We start from the raw sequence: 27088 nt of genomic DNA, 5'->3' as shown, positions 1-27088 counted from the left end.
TCGGCCCCCAAGCCTACTCTGCTATTCAATAAGACTATGGCTGATCTGTTTGTGGCCTCAACTTCACATTCTGCCGACCCCAATAACTTTTAATTCCCTTGTATGTTAAGAATCCATCTACACCTGCCATAAAGATATACAATAACCATGTTTCCACTGATCTCTGGGGAAGAGGGTTCCGAAGACTCACAACCCTTTGGGTAAAAATTATTTTCACCTCCGTCTTAAATTGGGGACCCCTTATTTTTAAACTGCATCCCTTGGTTCTAATCTCTCCCACAAGGGAAAACATCCATTCAGCATTCACCCGGTCAAGTTGCCTCAGGATTTTATGTTTCAATAAGGTCATCTCTCATTCCTGTAAACTCCAATTGATAGCCAGTTCAACCTTTCCTCACAAGATGATTACTGCACCCACATCCCAGTTATCAGCTGAATGAAACTTCTCCGAATTGCTAACACATTTTTATCCTTTCTTAAATAAGACCGCCAAAATTGTGCACAGTACTCCAGATGTGGTCTCACCAACAACTGCAGCAAAACATCCCTACATTTATATCCCATTCTCCTTCCAAATCACTGACAGTATCTGCATACTTAGTGATTCATGCACCAAGACACCTCTGTACCACCGAGTTCTGCAATCTGGGAGCTGTCATGTTGTCGCTATAAGCAAATCCTAAAATGATGGTAGCGCCTTTGATTCATGTGGTGGCTAAAAAGGATTTTGATTCATTGGATTTATAAATAGAATTATAAAGTATAACAGTAATCAGGCTAGAACGTTATAAATTATTAGTTAGGCCTCAGATAGAGCATTGTGAATAATTTGGTGCATTTCAAGCAAGATGTAAAGGACTATAAAAGAGGCACAGTTGGTTTACCATGGATAAAAGGCTTAAGTTATGAGAAGAGATCAGAAAAGTTGTCCTTCGGATAGAGAAGATTAAGCTGCGATGCAAGAGGTTTTCAAGATGAGGTGCTATTGAGAGTGAACAGCAAAAAATATAAGAGATTCAATAACCAGAGGTCACAGATTTAAAGTCATTGGAAAGAGATCGAAAGAAGCGATGAAAAATATTTTCACTTGAAAGTGGAGGTTCACAATTCTCGTATTGGCACATGGCTCTGCACAACTGTTCTCTTAAAGGGCCAGCAGACATGACAATCAAAATGGTCTCCTTCTACAAATTGCTCTGATTCTATCAGATGCCACCACTTGCTGTTGAGTTACCATCTTTAATGGTGCAAAATTGGACTGAACTGTTAGGAGTCAGCAATACAATTTTGAAATTCTGAATTGCAGGATCAATCTGAGTGATCAGTAAAGGTTTGAAACCAAAATGCTAAAGTCATCTTTATGCTTTATGAAGACTCACCCAGAGTGAATTATCCAGGATCTTTCCCATTCTAAACCAGACCCAGAGTACAGCATAAGAAAAGAAAGTCAGGAAGGAATAAACAGCAGTACAGAAGCAGGCTATTGAGCCTTTAGTATTTAAGTCTGTTGCAGTTCAATGTGCAATCTTTCAGTACATCAAAACAGTAGAATTCATAACCCGAGTGCCTTGGGTTCTCTCAGGGTCAAGATCCAAACATTTCAGAGCAACCCAACTACTTCATTTATTATCTGCTTATCTAATGGTTCTCAAACCAGGATCCTCGGATGCCTCAGGGTCCAATGGGATTTTTCACGGGTTTGAGGAATATCATTAAAGTGCTTAGCAAGCAGAGTTGACATTACGAGTGGATGAACACCTAGGTCATGGAGGCCAAACGTAAATAAATGATTGAAGGTGGGCTGGGTGTGAGCCGGGAAGCAGAATCAGGGTGTGGTCATCATGTGTGCAGCATAGAGTGGACTGGCCACCTCACCAAGGAGGGAAATGCAGAGCAGTCGCCAGATGGACCGAGAATTACCAAGGCTGTTAAATGGCTAGCTGAATTTAGAGTTATTCAAGAGGGGGAATTTTTTTTTTAAACTCTATATTTAAAACCAAATCAAAGGCATGAAAATACAAGCTCAGATCCCACCTGAAAGTAGAGATTGATTTAAGAATGTAATTGCCAAACATCTCACAAAGGAAATAGACTCGGCAGTAAAAAGGTACTGCAGGTATACCCATCTCACTGACAAAAAGTAAATACTTGTTTGCTTGAAATCATTCAGACACTATTTATCTGCAGCATTTTTACATATTACATATTATAATTCAGATGAGGGAGGCTCCGTGATTACCAACTTATTTGAAATGGGGTCATTCAACTAAAAAGGACTTCAGAGCCACTGCTTTTGCATCCTTCAAACTTTGCTGGGGTTCTGGATAATAGGCTTCGGTCAATGATGAACGTTAAACATAAAAATGATTTTAAATGTTTCCTTTGGGTACATATGGTAAAAATACTTACAATGAGCAAAGCTGAAGCATTTGCTAAATTGTGATGACTGGAAGACTTTGGAAATATTGGTTTCTAAGTGTTGTGCAATTTAAGTGTTAAAAGCAATTTAAGGTTAAGTGTGTTTGACTGCAATGGTCTTATTTTTTTTTATTGTTTTGCAGGGCCTGGTTGTTTTTACAAGTCATAATATGAAATTGACAACGGGATGTGTTTTTCAATCTAGGCGAATGGACTGTGGTTTGACTAGGAAAGTCCCTGGGGAGTTAAAGTGCTTTGGCAGCCTGCAGAGATAATTTATTTTTCAGCTTGGGGAGATGAGTTCATTGCTGGGCGGAGCCAAGGAAGGCAGGGAGACATTTTTAAAGCATTACAAACACAGTTGGTGGAGAAGCACTGGAGAGAGGAGTTGATTTTGATCTCCCTGAAGCAGAGTCCACAATTCTCCCACAGTAGGATAGGTTGAGAACTGTATGTTTTCTTGTTGTTTAATGGGAAATTGAGTAGCAGTGTTTAAGGTGTAAATTATAAGCTATTTTTTCGAATTTGAAGTTAACAAAGTTTAATATTGTAAGTTATGTTTTAAAAATAACCAAGCCCTATTTCTTCATGCAATCATTCCTGGAGCAAATCATTCTTTCTGCACAATCTTTCAAATAAATTAAAATATTGGGGTTTCATTCCAGTATCCCAGCCACTGTTCAAGTTTGGTCTGGGGTTGTAATAAAAGACATTATCTGATTTACAATAAAGGTTTTGAATTGTTCATTAGCGCTTTCTAGTTGTAAGATATAAATATTGGATCATTGTTGAACGCTTCGGACCACACCCTGGAGGGTGGTTAGTTGCCTTTTCCTTTTCTAATACTGCTTCAGAAGAATCCACTGCTGAATTACAGGACTTGCACTTCATATTTTTTGGGCAGGAGAGTCAAGGTAGAAACAGAGAAGAGCGAGTGTGGAACTTTTCTCACCATCTTCAAACAATCACTGTTTTGATTAGGAAATATAGACAAAGAGTGATTTGTTGCTGGGCTTTCACAATTTTAGCAAAAAACAGTGCCTGCCATTGCTCAGGCATTAAAAGTTACAAAGCTCTCATTTTTCTTTCTATGCTCCAGGGGCCGTAGCAGGGAAATTGTGTTCTGGCTCCTCATGCCTCCTAACTGCACTTGCTGGGATCCACGGTGTTTTGCCAACTATTTTCAGTGCAGTCAGCAAGATGGCACACAGACAGACATGGAGAGTCTTTGTCCTCGCTTGAAACTGCAGATATCAATAAGAGCATACAGGGAAGTATATATATGTTACATCTTAGTCTGGGCACCTCCAACAGTGTGCCTAATGATACTCTGCCACTTGATCAGCACCTGGATTCACACCCTCTCTGCACCTATTCTCGATCTTGGACATTGATTTGATCAGCACTCCAAGCTGAATCTACTCGATCTGCATGTCGAATGCACTGTGCTATAACCTAAAAATTAAACTTTGAAATCTTTTATACCATCTCCTCCTAGTCCTGTTTACATCTAAAATAAATATCTTGACGTTCATCATGCTTGTGTAATACGAACATCCTTTGTCTATTTACATGCACATATTAGCCACTGCTCAAAACAGAAGCCCATTACTTGCAATGTATGCCAACACCTCAGTATAATATTAAGTTCTGCAGCTTTACAGGTGCTATTCTTTTCATGAAATGTGAAGAAAAGAAAATCACATTTGCCCGTTCAAGAGGACTGTAAAGATTCTACATCAATATCAGATTTTATTTAGCACTTTGATCAATATCCCACCCTTAACCAAAATCACTTAAAAGATTAGCTGGTCAAGTCAGGGGAGACGTGCTGTGGATAAAATGGCTGGAATAGACTGGGGCTCTTTTCTCCAGGGAGAGAAGATTGAGGAGTGACCTGCTTGAGGTCTTCGGGGCTGTTTAGCACAGGGCTAAATCGCTGGCTTTGAGAGCAGGCCAGCAGCACGGTTCAATTCCCGTACCAGCCTCCCCGAACAGGCGGCGGAATGTGGCGACTAGGGGCTTTTCACAGTAACTTCATTTGAAGCCTACTCGTGACAATAAGCGATTTTCATTTCATTTCATTTCAAGGATTATGAACACATTTGATAGCTATAGAAAAGATGCTTACAATTGCAGAGACTACCAAAAGATATGTTGAAAGACTGACATTAGAAAGAGGGGGGGGGATAAACACCAGCAGAGATTAGTTAAGCTCAATTATTTGTTTTTATACTGTACACTTTTTAAAACAAAAAGCTGATAAAACAGAATACGTATTATTTGTAAGGCATGCAAACAGCATGAAAGTATGAACTTAATCAATGCTTTGGTAAATGCTTGGCAATGTTAGCAACAGCAGCATGGAAGCAATTGAGTCAGCAATATTCAGCCAAATCACCTTCTAAGGCAATAAGATCCACATACGGTCTGGTATCAGAAGAGAATTTGCCAATGGAATGAACAGCAGTTACTACTGGCAATATGGCTTTCAGATTTCCAGCCTCATGTATATGTGCAAGTTTGTCAGCTACACCAGTGCTATGAAGTCTATCCACAAGATAAATGAGATGGACGAATGGATTCAGCAGTAAGGCTTCCTTGTGATAATACTTGTGCAAAAATGATCAGCCTACTAAGTAAAAAAAGGTCAACTTCAGCAAGCATGAAATTGCATCAATTGTTTGCACACGTTTGCATTTGCCTGAATAAAAACATGAAAATTACCTTATCTTAATTTTCAAAGTTGAAGTGGGATAAATCGATAAAAGGCCAGTACTTGACCTCCAAATTGAGTGCTGGGGAGCTAACTCATAGATGAGAAAATAAGGAAAACAATTTAAAATTGTATCTTTTAAAGGGAAAGGTTAGAAAACATTGGCCTGGAGTTTGCAATAACAACAGTGAGGCAATTAGCACTCACCGTTACCAAGCAATAAACAGAGAACCTGGTGGCAAAGTACCAGTGTAGCCAAGCTTGTGGGGAGGCAAGGCAACTCGGGCAACAACTTTGCTCAGCTGTGCAGTTAAAGAGAAATTCAAAAAGTGGCCGTCTAATTACTCTGCTCTTCACAAGCTTAATTATACTATTACTTCACTGACTAGACTCGGCATCCACACACATGACAGCCACTAGATATCTTCTGAACATTCCAAAAAGGTTAAGACATGCCCATTACAGTTTAAGCAATTTTTAACAAAGCAACATATTGTAGCAAGTATTAATCCAAGCCGAGTCTCATTCCTACTGTTTTTTAATTTTCAGGGATTTTAAAAACAAACTATGTAATAAAAAAAAACATTTTCTGTGCTGAAATGAAAGCAGACTTTAAGAGGTGGGATGTTTTGGCGCTGTTACTGGCTGGGCGTGTGCAGACAGTTGAAATGATGGTGCTACCCAGGTTCTGCTCGTGTTCCAGAATCTCCCCATTTTCGTTCCCAATTCCTTTTTTACGAAGGTGAATGGGATAATTTCAGGGTTTGCGTGGACGGGGAAGATCCCGCAGGCGAGGAGGGTTTGTTTTTTTTGGGGGGGGTGAACTATTGATGAACTATTATTGGGCGGCGAATATTGCAGTGGTTAGGAAATGGGCAGTGAAGGAGGGGTCAGTGTGGGAGTGGACGGAGGCTGCGTCATGTAGGGGGAAGAGTTTGAGGGCACTGTTACTGCTGCCCCATCCATTTTGCTGGTCTGGTATTCCACGAGCCCGGTGGTCTCAGCATTGCAGGTTTTGTAGCAGTGCAGGCATCACTTCAGGTTGGAGGGCATGTCGCTGTGGCCGCAGATATGCGATAATCACAGGTTTGTTCTGGTGGGGCTGGATGCGAGGTTCTGGATAAAGTACTTCAGGGCCTTGTTTGTCAGGGAAAAGTTTGCAGGCCTGGAAGAGTTGGAGGAAATGTATGAGTTGCCGAGGACTTCAGATACCTGCAGTTGAAGGATTTGGAGGAGAGAGATGCCGTCCTTCCCGGGGCTGCCGTCTCTAGTGTTGCAAGATAAGTTGTTGTCCGAGGATGACTGGGGAGGGAGCGTGTCAGACATTTATGGAGTTGATGGAAAGGGAGGGAGCTTACGTGGAGGAGATCAAGCACAAGTGGGAGGAGGATTAGGTGGGGAGGTGAGAGCCGGGACTTGGAAGGATGCCCAACTTCCTCATCGTGTGCGAGGTTAAGCCTCATCCAATTTAAGGTGCTGCATGGGGGTCATATGACAGTTGCGAGGATAAGCCGGTACTTTGCAGGGTGGAGGACAGGTTTGGCCGGTGTACTGGGAAGGCCCGCAAATTACGTCCACATGTTCTGGGCTTGTCCAAAGCTGAGGGGGTTCTGAACTGAGTTGAGGAGGAACTTTTTCACCCAAAGGGTTGTAAATCTGTGGAAATTCCTGCCCAGTGAAGCAGTTCAGGATAACTCATTGAACGTTTTTAAGGCAAAGATAGATAGATGTTTGAACAGTAAAGGAATTAAGGGTTATGGTTGGGCTGGCGGGTAAGTGGAGCCGAGTCCACAAAAAGATCAGTCATGATCTTATTGAATGGCGGAGCATGCTCGAGGGGCCAGATGGCCTACTCCTGTTCCTAATTCTTATGTTCTTACGGAAGGAGTTTTCAGATGTCATGTCAGAGATTCTGGGTGTAAGGGTGGCCCGGGTCTGGGGGTGGCGATATTTGGAGTGACGGTAGATTCAGGCTCCAGGTGGGGAAAGAGGCCGATGCCTTGGCTTTTGCCTCCATGATAGTTCGGAGACACCAAAGGCAGGGTCTGAGTGAGCGATCCGGCAGAATTCCTGCACTTGCAGAAGGTCAGGTGTGCATTTGGGGTGGAGGGGTTCACACGGAGGAAGACGTTCAATGATTTGAGGTGTCAGTGTGGGGGCGGGGGTGTTCAGGGGTTTGATTTTTGGGGTGGGGGGGGAAGAAGAGATAATGGGATGGGGGGGTGGATAGAGAGAAAAGGGGGCGGGAGAGTTGTGGGCTTGGTAGCAGAGGTTGTCATGGACCTGTGTTCTTTGTTCCTGTGGATTTTTGGTTCTGATATTTCTACATACCTATGCAAAATTAATTAAAAAAATTAAAAATCCATTTTTATTGTCTCCATCTCTGTTAATGCCATCTTTCTTTCCCTCTCTTTCACCTTCTGCACATAACCTTTTTCCTTGAACTATTCCTTCCTTGTTTAGACTCTGCATTTCTCAGCAAGAAATCTTCATTCTAATTTTTTGAAGTCCCAGCTCTACTGGAGAAGATGCTGCATTGTTTCAGCTGCCTTAATTACTGCACATTGCAGTGCAAAGGCCCCAGAAAGAGGCAGGGCAGTGCAAGTGTAATGAATGGTTCAGCACAGTTTATTCTGACAGCAAAGTTCAGGCTATGATGTTATTTTATCTCTACAGGGCAAAATGATGTCCAGTAAGGGCAGCACGGTGGTTAGCACTGTGACCTCACAGTGCCAGATGTCCAGGTTCAATTCCGACCGTAGGTGGCAGTCTGTGTGGAGTTTCCACTTTCTCTCAGTGTCTACACAAGTTCCCTGCCACAGTTCAAAGATGTGCAGGTTAGATGGGGTTACGGGGATAGGGCGGGGGAGTGGCATTAGGTGGGGTTACAGGATGGGTGGCACGGTGCCGCAGTGGTTAGCACTGCTGCCTACTGCACTGAGAGCCCGGGTTCGATCCTGGCCCGGGTCACTGCCTGTGTGGAGTTTGTACATTCTACCCATGTCTGTGTTCGCTTCACCACCACAAAAAGTTAGGTGGATTGGTCACGATAAATTGCCCCTTGATTGGACAATAAGCAATTGAGTACTCTAAATTTACTTTTAAAAAGGTAGGGGCAGCTCGGTGGCACAGTGGATAGCATTGCTGCCTCATGGTGCCGAGGTCTCGGGTTCGACCCCGGCCCTGGGTCACTGTCCGTGTGGACATTCTCCCCGTGTTTGCATGGGTTTCGCTATTGGGTACTCTAAATTTATTTAAAAAGTAAAACATTTTTTAAAGGTGGGGGGGGGGTTACGGGGATAGGGCGGGGGAGTGGTCTGAGGGAGGGTGCTCTTTCAAAGGGTTGGTGCAAACTCGATGGGCTGAATGACCTCCGTCTGCACTGTCGGAATTCTATGGAAGGTTAAAAATCGTGAACTGGCCTCCGGGTGAATCATATTATTGTTTCATCAGAATTGTTGACTGGAAAATGAAGCTTCCAGCTATTTATCTTCAGCTTACCATTTAAAAAAGTAGCATCAGGTATATTGCACAAACACCAAGTTCTTTCAACGTCCAATCAATCCACAAATCAAACAGCACGCTTTCTGATTTTGTCCTTTCCCAAAGACGGTAAAAAGTACATCACAATATGATTTCACAGGAAGTAACAGTACTTCTGCACCGTGTCTAAATAATTACCCTTTGCATGTAGCCTTGGACAGTGAATAGTAGGGGGCCATTTGAACAGAGACCACCAAAATAGAGCTCACACATTTTCAGTCATAATTTTTGAAGTGCAATCAGCAGTGGAAATTCTCAACTATTTATCCACTCTTGACCCAAGGAGACCAAAAACCAACATATCTAATCCTAATAATGCCAAACCAAGAAGGGATTAGCCATATTAAGATTGCAAACAAGATTCCACTGCAGCTGCAATTTCACTCATGAACAGAAGAGGGAGCAATGAAATAGAGATATGCATATAAAAGTAAAATCTAGTCACCATAGTCTCAGATGACCACAAGCTGCTTTCCCCTTTGATAGGAAAGCTGACTGGTGGCGATTTGACTGTCAGATCACCACACCTCACGTGAGGGGCAAGGTTAAAAAGGCGGGCCTTCATGAATAATCTCCGCTGTTGGCCTCGCTCTGCAGCACAAACCAGCTGTCCAGCCAAATGAGCTACACTCCTCCCTTCATTGTTTCCAAACAACCTAAACTGGGAAAGACAAAATCAAATTGAATTGTTGTGTATTTTTCATGAAAAATTTAAATACCCAATTTTTTTTTCAATTAAGGGGCAATTTAGTGTGGCCAATCCACCTACCCTGCACATGCTTGGATTGTGGGGGCAAGACCCACACAGACATGGGGAGAATGTGCAAACTACAATCTACAATGACCCGTGGCCAGGACCGAACACAGGTCGTCGGTGCTGTGAGGCAGCAGTGCTAACCACTGCACCACCATGCCGCTCCTAAATATCCAATATTAAGCGCTGCTGAAAAAGCGACAGCACTGAGCACCGGAGGCTCCAGTGGCAGCTACCTGGGATACTGACTGACATAGGTGACCAGCTCACAACTTAAAATGCTGGAAATTTAAAACAGAATCATAGAATTTACAAGCAGGAGGCCATTCGACCCATTGAGCCTGCACCAGCCCTTGCAAAGAACACCCTACCTATCCCCACACTTCCACCCAATCCCCATAACCCAGTAACCCCACCTACACTTTTTGGACGCTAAGGACAAATTAGAATGGCCAATCAACCTAACCTGGACATCTTTGAAGTATGGAAGGAAACCGAAGCACCCGGAGGAAACCCAAGCAGACATGGTGAGAACGTGCAGACTCCGCACAGACAGTGACCCAAACCGGGAATCGAACCTGGGACCCTGGAGCGGTGAAGCCACAGTGCTAACCACTGTGCGGCCATGCCGCCCCTGGTTGGGCAAGGTTATTTTTAAATGTTGACAACGTCATGAGATAATGGAGTTGTTTGACTGCTTTTGGAAAACATCAAGTTTTAATTGAAGTTGATGTGACAACAAGGAAGAGCAATAGAAGTCGGGAGAGAAGAGTATAAATTTGAAATCAATGCCAGAGAAGCAATGCCAGAAAGAGACTGAGGAGGAGAAAAAGCAACGTTAGACTGGAACTGGCAGAGAAATAGACAACAGCATCAGCGAATCCACAAAGTGAGTTTACAGAACTTTCCCTTATGTTTTAAAAAGATCACCGCGACAAGGCAACTCAGGCCTTCAAATAATCAGCTGGTCACCACAGACTGCATTAAAACACACTGACCAGTTATTCATTTTATCACAATCAGCAGTGAAGTTGTAAAATGTGCTGTTCTTAATCTATGTGGTCTGACGCCAAAAGCATACAGATCGGAAGCTTATGTAATTAAGGAAAATGGTGTTCAGTGCGGAGAAACATTAGGCAGGTGGAGGGAAGCGTTCATCAAAAAAATGAAGATTTAACAGGTTACAAAAGGAATTAGCCACCTAATATAAAAGAACAGGGTTCTGGAAATAATTGCAGAGAATTTAGGTACTTGGTTAGAAAACAACTGGGTAACATATCAAGAAATTTATGATCTCAGAAGCATAGTGGAGCTGTTTCATGGTGGGAGACCAAATGCTTCACCCCATTCCACAGATGAACCGTTTGGTGAGCCAGCTGCTCAGCCTGTATAAAGCAAGCCTGGATCAGGGGAGTCAAACAGAATTGTAACGGCTGAAGATAATTAAATCATGTACGCTAAGTGTAGACAAAAAGACTGCAAGGTAAGCTTTACTCATCATTTAGAAATGGAATGACTTTGGTCACAATGAGATGGTTCATTACCTGGCGAATGCAGGAATGGACAAGTTGATACATGATTGGGTGAAGGTAGTGAGTCAATAGGATGACAGGAATCACAGGATACTAGCTATTTCTTCATGACAGTGAAATCTTACACCTGTTTGGCATACACTATTATCAAAGGGCAAAGATCAGGAATTACAAGAAAACCAGATATATACATGACCTAAAATAGAAACAGAAAATGCTGGAAATGCTCAGCAGGTCAGGCAGTATCTGTGGAGTGAGTAACAGTGTTAACTTTTCAGGTCAATGACTTTTCATTAGAACACGGAAAAGTGGGAAATGTAATAGGTTTTAAGCAAGTGAAAGGGAGAGGGTAGAAAAAGAACAAAAAGGAAGGTCTGTGATCAAGTGGAAGATAGGAAAGATTAAATAACTAGATTTGGTAGTGCAGGTCCAGAGTGAGGATTAATGGGACATGAAACAAGACATGTCGAGGATGCGTGAACAGCTGAATGATAAGCAGCTGTTGTGCAGAAGCAAAATCAGAAACGGGAAAGACATACATGACCCAAGTTCAATGAGGATATGTCACTACAGCAAGTGACAGAACTTGGAAGTCTATTTTTCTAAGTATTGAGAACAGCAGACACCAAAAGGTGTTACAGACAAACTGCTCAGAAAGGCTACAGTCAAGGTGATATAGTGAGGGGGACACACAGTGAAAAGCAAGAGGCAGCATCCAGCTGCAATCGTAGAGATTAGAGATGGCTCGTTCACAGGAACTCAGAAGACAGCTGAGAGTCAATTGGCCAGAGCTGACAGAGGCCCTTCCACATAATACCGCTGAAATAAAGGAGCAGAGATACCAGGCACAGCACTCTTGGGCAAGATTCCACATCTCTCATAGAACCGGGGGAGTCCGGGAATATATTCATATAGTGATATAGCCTTCTTGGGCCAAATAAATTCATACAATACCCGTAATAGGGTAGGAAAAGCGAGATGCAAACAGAAAAGGAGGAAGAGAAAGTTGTCACATTTAGCATGTTTGACCAATGAGGAATTTAAGCTCCACCTTCTCACTCCACCCTGTGACAGCGAGCTCCACCTTCTCACTACACCCTGTGACAGCGAGCTCCACCGTTTCACTCCAGCCTGTGACAGCGAGCCCCACCTTCTCACTCCACGGTGATAGCGAGCCCCACCTTCTCACTACACCCTGTGACAGCGAGCCCCACCTTTTCACTCCACCGTGACAGCGAGCCCCACCTTCTCACTCCACCCTGTGACAGCGAGCCCCACCTTCTCACTACACCGTGACAGCGAGCCCCACCTTCTCACTCCACCCTGTGACAGCGAGCCCCACCTTTTCACTCCACCGTGACAGCGAGCCCCACCTTCTCACTCCACCCTGTGACAGCGAGCTCCACCTTCTCACTCCACCGTGTGACAGCGAGCCCCACCTTCTGTCTGCACCGTGACAGCGAACTCCACCTTCTCACTCCACCGTGACAGCGAGTCCCACCTTCTCACTACACCGGGAGTCCCACCTTCTCACTACACCGGGAGCCCCACCTTCTCACTACACCGTGACAGCGAGCCCCACCTTCTCACTACACCCTGTGACAGCGAGCCCCACCTTCTCACTCCACCCTGTGACAGCGAGCCCCACCTTCTCACTGCACAGTGACAGCGAACTCCAGCTTCACATTCCACCCGGTGACAGCGAGCCCCACCTTCACACTACACCCTGTGACATGCTCCAAGTTCTCACTATACCCTGTGACAGCGAGCTCCACCTTCTCACTCCACCGTGACAGCGAGCTCCACCTTCTCACTACACCCTGTGACAGCGAGCTCCACCTTCTCACTCCACCCTGTGACAGCGGGCCCCACCTTCTCACTCCACCCTGTGACAGCGAGCCCCACCTTCTCACTCCACTCTGTGACAGCGAGCTCCACCTTCTCACTCCACCCTGTGACAGCAAGCTCCACCTACTCACTCCACCGTGACAGCGGGCCCCACATTCTCACTACACCGTGACAGCGAGCCCCACCTTCTCACTCCACCCTGTGACAGCGAGCCCCACCTTCTCACTCCACCCTGTGACAGCGAGCTCCACCTTCTCACTCCACCCTGTGACAGCGAGCCCCACCTTCTCACTCCACCCTGTGACAGCGAGCTCCACCTTCTGTCTGCACCCTGTGACAGCGAGCTCCAAGTTCTCACTACACCCTGTGACAGCGGGCCCCACCTTCTCACTCCACCCTGTGACAGCGAGCCCCACCTTCTCACTCCACCCTGTGACAGCGAGCTCCAAGTTCTCACTACACCCTGTGACAGCGGGCCCCACATTCTCACTACACCGTGACAGCGAGCCCCACCTTCTCATTCCACGGTGACAGCGAGCCCCACCTTCTCACTCCACCCTGTGACAGCGAGCTCCACCTTCTCACTCCACCCTGTGACAGCGAGCTCCAGCTTCACTCCAGCCTGTGACAACGAGCCCCACCTTCTCACTCCACGGTGACAGCGAGCTCCACCTTCTCACTCCACCCTGTGACAGCGAGCTCCACCTTCTGTCTGCACCGTGACAGCGAACTCCACCTTCTCACTCCACCCTGTGACAGCGAGCCCCACCTTCTCACTCCACCGTGACAGCGAGCCCCACCTTCTCACGACACCCTGTGACAGCGAGCTCCACCTTCTCACTCCACCCTGTGACAGCGAGCTCCACCTTCTCACTCCATCGTGACAGCGAGCTCCACCTTCTCACTACACCCTGTGACAGCGAGCCCCACCTTCTCACTCCACCCTGTGACAGCGAGCTCCACCTTCTCACTCCACCGTGACAGCGAGCCCCACCTTCTCACGACACCCTGTGACAGCGAGCTCCACCTTCTCACTCCACCCTGTGACAGCGAACCCCACCTTCTCACTACACCGTGACAGCGAGCCCCACCTTCTCACTCCACCCTGTGACAGCGAGCTCCAAGTTCTCACTACACCCTGTGACAGCGAGCCCCACCTTCTCACTCCACCCTGTGACAGCGAGCTTCACCTTCTCACTCCACCGTGACAGCGTGCCCCACTTTCTCACTCCACCGTGACAGCGAGCCCCACCTTCTCACTCCACCCTGTGACAGCGAGCCCCACCTTCTCACTCCACCCTGTGACAGCGAGCTCCACCTTCTCACTCCACCCTGTGACAGCGAGCTCCAGCTTCACTCCAGCCTGTGACAGCGAGCCCCACCTTCTCACTCCACGGTGACAGCGAGCCCCACCTTCTCACGACACCCTGTGACAGCGAGCTCCAAGTTCTCACTACACCCTGTGACAGCGAGCCCCACCTTCTCACTCCACCGTGACAGCGAGCCCCACCTTCTCACTCCACCCTGTGACAGCGAGCCCCACCTTCTCACTGCACCGTGTGACAGCGAGCCCCACCTTCTCACTCCACCGTGACAGCGAGCCCCACCTTCTCACTACACCCTGTGACAGCGAGCCCCACCTTCTCACTCCACCCTGTGACAGCGAGCCCCACCTTCTCACTACACCGTGACAGCGAGCCCCACCTTCTCACTCCACCCTGTGACAGCGAGCCCCACCTTCTCACTCCACCGTGACAGCGAGCCCCACCTTCTCACTACACCGTGACAGCGAGCCCCACCTCCTCACTCCACCCTGTGACAGCGAGCTCCACCTTCTCACTCCACCCTGTGACAGCGAGCCCCACCTTCTCACTACACCCTGTGACAGCGAGCCCCACCTTCTCACTCCACCCTGTGACAGCGAACTCCAGCTTCTCACTCCACCGTGACAGCGAGCCCCACCTTCTCACTCCACCCTGTGACAGCGAGCTCCACCTACTCACTCCACCGTGACAGCGAGCACCACCTTCTCACTCCACCGTGACAGCGAGCTCCACCTTCTCACTCCACCGTGACAGTGAGCTCCACCTTCTCACTCCACCCTGTGACAGCGAACTCCACCTTCTCACTCCACCCTGTGACAGCGAGCTCCAGCTTCTCACTCCACCCTGTGACAGCAAGCTCCACCTTCTGTCTGCACCGTGGCAGCGAGCTCCAGCTTCTCACTGCACCCTGTGACAGCAAGCTCCGCCTTCTGTCTGCACCGTGGCAGCGAGCTCCACCTTCTCACTCCACCGTGACAGCGAGCCCCACCTTCTCACTCCACCCTGTGACAGTGAGCTCCACCTTCTCACTCCACCCTGTGACAGCAAGCTCCACCGTGACAGCAAGCTCCACCTTCTCACTCCACCCTGTGACAGCGAACTCCACCTTCTCACTACACCGCGACGCCGAACGCCACCTTCTCACTAGACCGTGACAGTGAGCCCCACCTTCTCATTCCACCCTGTAACAGCGAGCCCCACCTTCTCACTCCACCCTGACAGCGAGCCCCACCTTCTCACTCCACCCTGTGACAGCGAGCTCCACCTTCTCACTACACCGTGACAGCGAGCTCCACCTTCTCACTCCACCCTGTGACAGCGAGCTCCACCTTCTCACTACACCGTGACAGCGAACTCCACCTTCTGTCAGCACCGTGACAGCGAACTCCACCTTCTCACTCCACCCTGTGACAGCGAGCCCCGCCTTCTCACTCCACCCTGTGACAGCGAGCTCCACCTTCTCACTCCACCCTGTGACAGCGAGCTCCACCTTCTCACTCCACCCTGTGACAGCGAGCCCCACCTTCTCACTCCACCCTGTGACAGCGAGCTCCACCTTCTCACTACACCGTGACAGCGAGTCCCACCTTCTAACTCCACCCTGTGACAGCGAACTCCACCTTCTCACTCCACCCTGTGACAGTGAGCTCCAGCTTCTCACTCCACCCTGTGACAGCGAGCTCCACCTTCTAACTCCACCCTGTGACAGCGAGCTCCACCTTCTGTCTGCACCGTGACAGCGAACTCCACCTTCTCACTCCACCGTGACAGCGAGCTCCACCTTCTCACTCCACCCTGTGACAGCGAGCTCCACCTTCTCACTACACCGTGACAGCGAGTCCCACCTTCTCACTACACCGTGACAGCGAGCCCCCCCCTTCTCACTACACCGTGACAGCGAGTCCCACCTTCTCACTACACCCTGTGACAGCGAGCCCCACCTTCTCACTACACCGTGACAGCGAGCCCCACCTTCTCACTCCACCCGGTGACAGCGAGCTCCACCTTCTCACTCCACCGTGACAGCGAACTCCACCTTCTCACTCCACCGTGACAGTGAGCTCCACCTTCTCACTACACCCTGTGACATGCTCAAAGTTCTCACTATACCCTGTGACAGCGAGCTCCACCTTCTCACTCCACCGTGACAGCGAGCTCCACCTTCTCACTACACCCTGTGACAGCGAGCTCCACCTTCTCACTCCACCCTGTGACAGCGAGCCCCGCCTTCTCACTCCACCGTGACAGCGAGCTCCACCTTCTCACTCCACCCTGTGACAGCGAGCTCCACCTTCTCACTCCACGCTGTGACAGCGAGCTCCACCTTCTCACTCCACCCTGTGACAGCGAGCTCCACCTTCTCACTCCACCGTGACAGCGAGCCCCACCTTCTCACTCCACCGTGACAGCGAGCCCCACCTTTTCACTCCACCCTGTGACAGCGAGCTCCACCTTCTCACTCCACCCTGTGACAGCGAGCCCCACCTTCTCACTCCACCCTGTGACAGCGGGCTCCACCTTCTCACTCCACCCTGTGACAGCGAGCCCCACCTTCTCACTCCACCCTGTGACAGCGAGCCCCACCTTCTCACTACACCCTGTGACAGCGAGCCCCACATTCTCACTACACCGTGACAGCGAGCCCCACCTTCTCACTCCACCGTGACAGCGAGCTCCACCTTCTCACTCCACCCTGTGACAGCGAGCTCCACCTTCTCACTACACCCTGTGACAGCGAGCCCCACCTTCTCACTGCACCGTGTGACAGCGAGCTCCACCTTCTCACTACACCCTGTGACAGTGAGCTCCACCTTCTATCTGCACCGTGACAGCGAGCTCCAAGTTCTCACTACACCGTGACAGCAAACTCCTCCTCACTAGACCATGACAGTGAGCTCCACGTTGTCACTGCACCTTGTGAGTGAGCTCCACGTTCTCACTACACCCTACGACAGCAAGCTCCACGTTCTCACTACTCCTTGTGACAGTGAGCTCCACATCCGCGTGACAGTGCGCTCTACATTCTCACTACTCCTCATGACAGTGGACCCCATGGTGTCACTCATCTCAGGTGAAGATGATTCTTAATTTCCCATTTGATTTCCTGGCGACATCTGCTCTATCAATATCGTCCAGAATTTTGATGACTCGGTTAGGTTACTCCACAGCCTTCCTTTTTCCAGTTGAAACCGTAATATCCTTAGAAATCCTTTTTGCATCTTATACAGTGTATCCACATCATTTTCATAATGCCAGCCAGAACTGTGTACAGTATGCCAAATGTTTTCTAAGTAAGCTCCAAGACAAGTTTAACATTGCTTCTTTGCATTTTAATGGTTTCACACTTGTGGATGATCCTCTACTGTGAGCTCAGCAGGTAATGTTTCATCGGGAGCTCACATCTTGAATGTGGTTGTCAGTTTTAACAAATTTTTAGCAGAGCTGCGTATGGATCAGGTGAACCTTTGGACATCCAATTCATTCTTTCTTGAATGTTTCCCTTGAGCAGCATAACAACTGAAAAGACTTCTGGATAAAATAATGTTGTGAACCTGTACGGCGATTAGTGGATAGTACAAGATCAGCAAAGTGCACAGACTCAAAACTCCAAACAGAACTAGAGAATAAATATCTGGTGTATTTGTCAGACCCAAGGTCCACGGTCTAAATGACAGCCATCAGCCAACGAAAATTAAGGACACAATGGAACAAATAATCATTTGGAATAACTGATGAGGTGTCTACATGCAAGACCAGTGAATGGTTTAATAATGTAACGATCTTTGTGACAAGTAGGCTTACATTAACACTGCAATGAAATTACTGTGAAAATCCCCTAGTCGCCACACTACGGCGCCTGTTCGGGTACACGGAGGGAGAATTTACCTAACAGCACGTCTTTCCGGACTTATGGGAGGAAACCGGAGCCCCTGGAGGAAACCCATGCAGACACAGGGAGAACGTGCAGACCCCGCACAGGCAGTGACCCAAGCCAGGAATCGAACCAGAGTCCGAGGCACTATGAAGCAACAATGCTAACCATTGTGACACCATGCCGCCCAATCAAGTACAAATCAGTTAAGAACCAGTTAAGAAGCAGGAGTAGACAATGTGGCCTCTCGCGCCGTCTGCACGAGTCGACATGTTCATAGCTGATCACTCCACTTTCCTTCCCACTCCCCATATCTTGTTATTCTGACCGCCCAAATATCTGTCCATTGTAGCCTGAAATATATTCAACGATGGCTCAGATTTCACCATCTGACCTGGTGGGATTTGAACCTGGGTTCCCAAAGCAATACCCTGGGTTTCTGGATGAGCATCCAGCATCAATACAACTACACCACTGCCTGCCCCAAATCTGCAGCCACCTGCTGTAGGTATAGTTGCCCAGGCCTGCAATGTAGTCCACTCTCCTATGTTGCAATCATGAAACACCACCTGCCCATCAGACCATAATAATTTATTTGATCACAGTTACAGCAAGTTACAGTCTCCTAGCTTGGAAATAAAATAACACTCACCAGCTAGTTGAGGAAAACAAAACAAAATAAACAGATTCTATCCATTACAACTAAATTACAGCTTCAGAAATACTTACCAGAGAGATCTCACTTGCACCAAATTCCTGACTTAGCACCCAGTTCACAAAGTACTTTACTTTCAAAGCACTCTGATTCCCCACAGTCCAAAGCATTGCTTCTATTCTTACTAATGTCTCAAACAACCTGGCCTGTCCAGCAAACAACTTGGGTCTGGTCTCTTACTTCAAATGTTAACATTTTGAACTTAATTTCAATTTTCGAGCAGTCAAATGTTTCAAAGAACCTACGAGCTTTACCTCAAAGAAGCCCTTTGCACGCACACCAGCTCTTGCAATGGCATTCCAAAATTGATCCAAAAAACACATTTTCCCCATATATCTATCTTCCTGTTTCAAATATTTACCCATTTTCTCTTAAGATTTACAGTTTGTGCCTCAACTATTTCCTTTGACAAAGCATTTCATGCACCAAAAGCTCCATCTACAACCTCTCTCCTCACACAGCTATTAACTTAAACTCCTTGGCTCCAACTACAGCAAAGTCTCTCCTTACCAACCCTGTGAAAACCATTGATAATTTGAAAACCCTCAAACCTTCTCAATGTTTTCTGATCCAGTAACTCAAGTCTTTCCTCATAATGCCAGCTGCTAATTTCTAGTAGTTTCTGATTTGACAAAAGATAAAAAAATTATTATAGTAGGGAAAGAATTGCAGCAAATGGAAAACAGATGCACCATTTACACTGGCAAAGCTGTTTTCAACTCTGCTGAGCTGCTGCTGAAATATCTGAAGTTAGAGTGGTGTTGTGAACCAACTGCGTGCAGTGATCCAATAAAAGGATAATCGTTGGATCTTTTCAACAGCAAGTAGCTGTTCAACAAAACTTGACGTGCACTTTATGGCCTAAAAATTGTTTACCTTCCCATTTCCGTTCTTTGGATGTACAACAAAATAAAAAGATGCAGTAAATTTTAAAGTAGCACTGAGCTTTTTCAATATACGTAACTGCACAATTGAAAAAAAATCTCTGTAAACAATTAATTTAGCTGCAGAAATTAATCAAAAGTAATCGTATTTTTGAAACAACCAAATTGGTCGCATATCTGACTCGCAAGCAAGTACTTCTACAACTTTTATTTGTTTCTACAGTTTAGTGCAATATGAATTAATACTGGATTTTTAAAAAAAAAATGCCAAAGTGATCAACTTACCCCGTAAACCCATTAACGATTTTAAGAATTCGGTTCTTCATTTCTTCATAAGGAACATATTCCACATTTGGATTGGGCGGAGCTCTGGGTTCAGGGGCTGAGGCTCTGAAGTCATCCATGACTTTTTCCAATTTGAATACAAAGTAGCTTTTAAATTGTGACCAAGGAATCCTGAAATTACAACCCAGGGATAAATTAATGTACAAAAAACGTCTGGGCTAGATTGAGAATAATTTATCTTAAATCAGACTAGACAACTTCAGACATACTCTAAGACTACGATGGCACAGGGCTGATGTTACTAGACTAGTAATCCGGAGGCCTGAACTAATGATTGGAGTTCAAACCTCACCACAATAGGTGCCGAAACTTAAATTCAGTTAAGTAAATAAATGTGGAATAGAAAGCTGTCTGTGAGCATGAAACACCTGGATTGTCATAAATGTCCCATCTGGTACACTTTTTTTTTAACATGAGGAAATCTGCCACCCTTATGCAGTCTGACTAGATGGGACTCCAGACCAACAACATGGTTGACCCTAAACTATCCACTGAAATAACCTTGCAAGATACTCAGCTATATCACCAGGGAAAACTAATAAATCTGACAGGCCACCCAACACACAGCCACGGTAACTATGCAAAATTATCCCAACACCTGCCGATTTGTGCAAGAACTTGTCTGATATAGTCACAGGCACAGAATCAAAACTTCCAGGAAATGGCCCTTTGCCATCCCTGGGTATGTGACCCACCAATGGCCCTTGGATTTTTCAACATCAATCTGAACCACATCAAGTCCCATGACATAATGAAACCTCCTGTGGATTATGACCTCTCTATGTTAAACATCACTTGAAAGAAGCACTAGCAAGGGTACAGAATGTCGAAGAATTCAACATCCATCATCAGGAGCTCGGTAGCATGTTAGTGACTGAGATCACCGAAAACGGAAGGGCAAAGCCATCAGACTGGGCCTTTTACAAGTGATGAGAGGACCAACACAAGGGTGAAACCTTCTTGACCTCCCCTTGTTTTCATTAATCTGCTCGTCACAGACGCATCTGTGCCCAACAGATTTGGCAATGTCACCTTGTAGAAATTAAGTCCCACCTTTACACGGAGGACATAGTTCATCATACTGTGTGGCATTACTCCCATGCTCGGTGGGATAGATTAGGACGGATCAAGTAGTTGAGAACTGTGTACCCATGGGGTAATTATGGGCAAAAGTTGAACTATTTTTCACCACAATCAGTAACTTCACGGCCTGGCATATCCGGAATCAGCCAGCTTCAATGAGGAGTTCAGAAAAGCACAACAAAAACGGCATCAAGAATCAAGCTAATATTTGACTGAATGGAACATCAAGGGGACTAGCACAACTGAAGTAAATAGGAATTGGGTGGAAAACTCTCCACTGGCTGGAGTCATTGCTAGCACAAAAGACTGCTGCAGGTCTTGAAGCCACTCTTTTCGGACTCAGAAATCCTCAGCCCCACCATTTTCAGCTGCTTCATCAATGACTTTCCGCTATCCTAAGATCAGAAGTTAGGATGTTTGCCCATGGTGCTCAATTTCATTGGCAATTCCTCAAATAATGATGTACCTCATGCACACAAGCAACAAAAAACAAGACAACATTCAGGTGCGGGCGAATAAGTGGCAGGTAACATTTTCACCACGCAAGCGCCAGGCAATGACCGTCTCCAATGGGATAATCTAATCATCTCCTCATGACATCCAATGGCTTTACCATCACTGAATTCTCCACCATCCTCCTTCTGGTCACCATTGGCCAGAAATGTCACTGAACCAGCCATATAAATACTATGTCTGCAAGAGGGGGGGGGGGGGTCAGAGGTTGAATATTCTGTGGTGAGTGACTGATCTTCTGATTCCCCAAAGTCTGTCCACCATCCAGAAGCCACAAGTCAGGAGTGTGATGGAATTCAATTCACTAGCCTGGGTGCAGCTCCAACAACACTCAAGGAGCCTGACACCATCCAGGGTGAAGTAGCTCACTCAACTGGCATCACATTCACCAGCGGCACATTGGTGCGGGTATCGCGTGCACCATCGATGAGATGCACTGCACCAACTCACTATGGTTTCCTCCTCACCACTTCTCAATCACAACTTCCACTGCTTGGAGAGACGAGGGGTGAGAATATCACCATCTGTAAATTCCCCTCCAAGTCCACACCATCCTGATTGAAAGCACATTAGCATTCCTTCATCATGTCAAAATCCTTGAACTCCTTCCCTAACAGCACTGTGAGAGCAACTTCCCCACATGGACTGCAGCAGTTGAAAATGATGGTCCATCTTCACTTTCTCAAGGGCAATTAGGGCTGGGCAATAAATGCTGACCTTGCTCTGGCAAGGTCTCATCCTAAAAAAAAACCCACACAATTCCCATTAGACGTAGTCTGTAAGCCCCACACAAAAACAGAAAAAATCAAACCCAAGAATTCCTCCGGAACTCTCATTTCTGCAAACATCAATCCAACTTAAATGTTTGAACTCCCTAATCATTTTTGTTTAAATTGGTACTTTTAAAATGTAGTCCAAAAAACAGCAAACAACCAATGCAATTTTTTTTCCCAAGTAACCTGACATCAATCTACATTAAAAGATCTCGTCGGCATTCACAGTATTTCTCAAATTGATTTTCTTTGCTTTGCTCGACATTTAGCATCCTTCCGCCCCATTTTAAAAACTAATTTACAGGATGTGGATGTTGCTGGCGAGGCCAGCATGTATTGCCTATCCCTAGTCACCCTTCAAAGCTGCCTTCTTGAACTGCTGCAGTCGCTGAGGATTAGGTACATCCACTATGCTGTTAGGGAGAGAGTTCCATGATTTTGACCCAGCGACAGCGAAGGAATGGCGATATATTTCCAAGTCGGGGTGATGAGTGACTTGGCGGGGAACCCAAGTATCTGCTGCTCTTGTACTCCTAAATGGTAGTGGTCGTGGGTTTGGAAGATACTGCCTGAGGAACCTTGGAGAGTTACTGCAGTGCACCTTGTAGATGGTACACACGGCTGCCACTCTGTCAGTGCTGAAGGGATTGAATGTTCGTGGAGGGCGTAGCAATCAAGCAGGCTGCTTTATTCTGGATGGTGTCGAGCTTCTGGAGTGTTGGAGCTGCACTCATCCAGGCAATCGCAGAGTATTCCATTACACACACCGTGTTGTGCCTTGCAGGTGGTGGACAGGCGGGAAGTTATTTGTCATAGGATTACTAGCCTTTGAACTGCCCTGGCAGCCACAGTATTAATATGGTTAGTCCAGGTCAGTTTCTGATCAATGGTAATAGTTGGTTAATAGTGGGGAATTCAGCTATGGTAATGCCTTTGAATGTCATGGGGCGATAGTTGGACCGCGTCTTGTAGGAGATGGTCATTACCTGGTACATGTGTGGCACGAATGTTACTTGTCAGCTCAAGCCTGGATATTGTCCAGATCTTGCTGCGATTGAACGTGAACTGAGTCACCGCGAATGATGAACATTGTGGAATCATGTACGAACATCACACTTCTGACCTTATGATGGAAGAGAGGTCATTAATGAGGCAGCTGAGGGGGCAGCATGGTGGCGCAGTGGTTAGCCCTGCTGCCTCACGACGCTGAGGTCCCAGGTTCGATCCTGGCTCTGGGTCAGTGTGGAGTTTGCACATTCTCCCAGTGTTTGCATGGGTTTCACCCCCAGAACCCAAAGATGTGCAGGCCCGGTGGATTGGCCACGCTAAATTGCCCCTTAATTGGAAAAAACAAATTGGGTACTCTAAATTTTTTTTTTAAATGAGGCAGCTGAAGATGGTTGGGCCCAGGACACTACCCTGAGGAACTCCTGCAGTGATGCCCTGGAACTGAGATGAGTGACCTCCAACCACCACACCCACCTTCTGCTGTGCTAGGTACGACTCCAACCAGTGGAGATTTCCATTGACTCCAGTTTTGCTACGGCTCCTGATTTCTCGGTCAAATGCTGCCTTGATGTCAAGGCAGTACTATTGTTCAGTCGTATCGCTGGAATATTGTCAGACTTTGCAGTATCCAGTGCTTTCAGTTGATTCTTCATAACATGTGGAGTGAATCGTATTGGCTGAAGATTGATGCTGGGAACCTCCTCTATGGTCACACTGATAATTCTGTTTACAGAGATTTACCATGTTGTAATTACACTCTTCTGCAAATAGTAACACAGTAGCAATTGACCACTATACTGCAACTGTCCCTCCCACTTTTCTCTTCATAGTGTAGGGCAGAGTTTCCCAAACCTTAAGCCGCAGAATGCCTCGTGATCACCAAAACGAATTTGGGTGCCCCAAGCATTTTCATAATGTCAGTGCCCTTTGTTTTGATGTGAAATAGGCGTGAACACAGAAATCAAGCGTAAAAAAAGTCTTATCTAGCTATATCTGTGCATATATTAATCTGGTAATGATTTAAAAGTTCCCTGATTAAAAATATGCAAGTCTTACTCTTTGTCATTTTTCATGGGAGGATTGATGCTGGACAGCGGATTCTAATATGGGACACACACATCCCTCCTTCACACGTCTTTTTCTCGATCACATGCACACATGTACATCTCTCACTCACCCCTCTCTCAGTCACACTCACATCCTCCCACACACAAACACACTTGTATCTCTCTCCAAGGCCCGAACCTCCCCTCACTCCTTTCCCAAGGCCAGAACCTCCCCCCACCCCACCTGCCCTTCCCCAAGGCCCGAACCCCACCCACTCCTTTCCAGTGGACCGTACCCACCTGCAAAGAAAAAGTGTCTCCTGGATTCCATTTATCTTCCTCCTGGGGCAGAAGCTAGTCTCCACTTGAGGGCCGACAGAAGCATGGATTAATGATGCACAATATCCCATTAATCACCTCCAAGAGACCATGGTTTCTGGACACTCGTTTATCAGAAACCAGGAGCAGAGGGCAGATAGTTTGGCTATAAAACGGGGACAATTACCTTGCTTCCCATTATGTCCAATTATGCCAGACCTATGGCCCTGTTGCATCTAAATCTATATTTGTGCACGCTCGGAGACAAGATCATGGATTAAGAGCTGTTTTTATTCAACAAGTGGCTGCAATTCCTAATAAAATGTTGCATGTAATTAGGTCAGATTTCATAATGCTAAGATTTGAACTGTAAAAGATGCGATACAAAGTCTCATCTCAAACTGCACTTGTATGGCTATTCACATTAATTATTGGGTTCTCCCATCACAGTCACAGGGTCAATTAAAATCAGAGTAGCCCAGTTTCTTATCTCAACTGGGCTGTTTGATCAAGAACTGGGAACTCATTATGAAAGCTTCTGACAACAAATAGGAGCTCCAAGTTAGCATAGATTCTGAAGCATACCCATTACAGGTGATTACCCACAAAGATAACAGATGCTAACAAAGGTGATCCAATTGCTGGGGATATTAGCTTGACCACCTGCCCACATGTTAACAGGATAAAAAGATGGGCGTAGTTTTCATGCCACCAAGCCTGCAGCAGTTGCTCTCTACTCCAAAGTTCATTCTGCTGCACAATCCCAGAATGAGATCACTCTCATACAACTTAACCAGTACAATTACAAGATGGTGTACTTTCAGTATAAAACAAAAAACGTTCAGCATTCATCCTGCATAACAACTCTTCCATAGAAATTAAAAACTATAAATTTGTAACTTTTTAAACTCATGAAATATAATCTATGCAGCTGTCAAACCGCTGCCAAGAAATAAGTACATGAAAAATAGCAGCATAATCTGCGCTTTAAAATTATATGGCACTGGCACAGCTGAAGTCTGCAAATTAGTGTTTCGCAAGGTTCCAGTTAATTAAAGCTGCCTTGCCGTTCCAGGTTATTTCTGGCCTGTTGCACAGTGCTACTGGGAGTAGAATTCTGCCATTTGGAAGGGAAGCAAGCTTGGTCGAAGCACCTCCCTAACTCCTTGATAAATGTCAGTCTGCCATAGAAATAGGTTCATGACACAAAACACTTTTCATTCAGGAAAGAGGCACAGAATTGTTTTTTTTTAAAAAGCTTTCTATAGGAGGAAACGATCAAATCAATACAATTTCACTGGATTCAGCATTTGAATTCATCATCACAGTTCTTCTGCAACACTTTGCTGTAGTCTTCAAAATGGTTCCTGCAGCTTGTTTACAATAACATATTTAATCAATTTCAAACAAAGCCCACTCGTCTGGTGGATTTTATTTATTTCAAATAACCGGATTCCTGCCGCTTGATGCTGACAAGCTCCAAAGGCTGAATTAGCAGCAAAACAGAACTAGATTGCCTGCTTCTACAATTATCCTGCTGCTCCGTTCCAAAACTGTACGAGTCTTTCAACTGGCTCTGCTGAGATGAGCCCTATCCTAATTCTGAACAAAATTTAAAGACAGTATAATGAATGCAAGGTTTAATAAAATAGTTATGCTTGGCACTCGTCTATTTTAATTTAAACTAAAAGGGGGATGGTGTGAAGTTGTATTGGGCTCTGCTCAGTGACTGATCAGATAAAGTTTACCATGGGGATAGTAGGCCCAGGTAATCACTTACTGAAACCCAAGTGCCATATTTGACACCTGAACAAAGAAAAGTTATTCTTGCTTTGTGTAGATTTCACAAAAGCTCTGGATAGAGACAAGGGGTATAAAGAGTGTGTATTCTGGAGAGAGGGGCAGGGAGTAGCGTCATTCATCAAAAGGAAAAAGGCTATTCGTGCCTCTAGTTCCCAGACAGAAGGCAAGTGAAAAGATTCTCACAAAGAGGTGAAACCTATGGAAATCTAAGACCACTGGAAGGTCTATCCCGGCATGGCTGAGGGATGGAATCATGGTGAGCCATAGTGCTGGAGGCCAGGTTGAGATTTTTCTCTGAGGAAACGGACCTTTGACAGTCACTGAATGTTATGACTCAGTGAAACAGGGTGAAGCAAGCCTATTTGAAGCTGGGAGCAAATCTGGACAATGTTTTGCAAAGACTGCGGAGTGTGCAGTGACGTAGAAATGCAGCATGAGGTTTTCAAGTATGTTAAAATGCTAATAAAGGATGTTTTTCTGCAGTTTAGAGTTAGTTGCCTCATAAGTAATGTTTAGTCAACGTTGATTTTAGTTTGGTGCTGTAAATGTTTCAAAACTTGAAATCTTGCTGGGTGAATCCTTTACGTTGGTCA

The 27088-nt window shown here is 46.1% G+C and overlaps 1 protein-coding gene across 4 annotated transcripts in view; it reads right to left on the bottom strand.

Moving 5' to 3' along the window:
* The window catches only part of LOC119973113 (serine/threonine-protein phosphatase 4 regulatory subunit 2-like), a 69959-nt gene that overhangs the window by 20017 nt on the left and 22854 nt on the right, over positions 1 to 27088 (bottom strand). For 2 of the 4 annotated variants that reach the window (XM_038810677.1, XM_038810676.1), the window contains exon 3: positions 19892 to 20062. The exons of the other annotated variants lie outside the window; for them this stretch is intronic. In XM_038810677.1, coding sequence (XP_038666605.1) covers positions 19892 to 20062 — 171 coding nt within the window. The remainder of the gene's footprint in view (positions 1 to 19891; positions 20063 to 27088) is intronic. 4 annotated transcript variants of the gene reach the window in all.

This window comes from Scyliorhinus canicula, chromosome 11, assembly GCF_902713615.1.
Source record: "Scyliorhinus canicula chromosome 11, sScyCan1.1, whole genome shotgun sequence".
Classification (NCBI taxonomy): Eukaryota; Metazoa; Chordata; class Chondrichthyes; order Carcharhiniformes; family Scyliorhinidae; genus Scyliorhinus; species Scyliorhinus canicula.
This window is presented reverse-complemented; position numbering and strand designations above follow the sequence as displayed.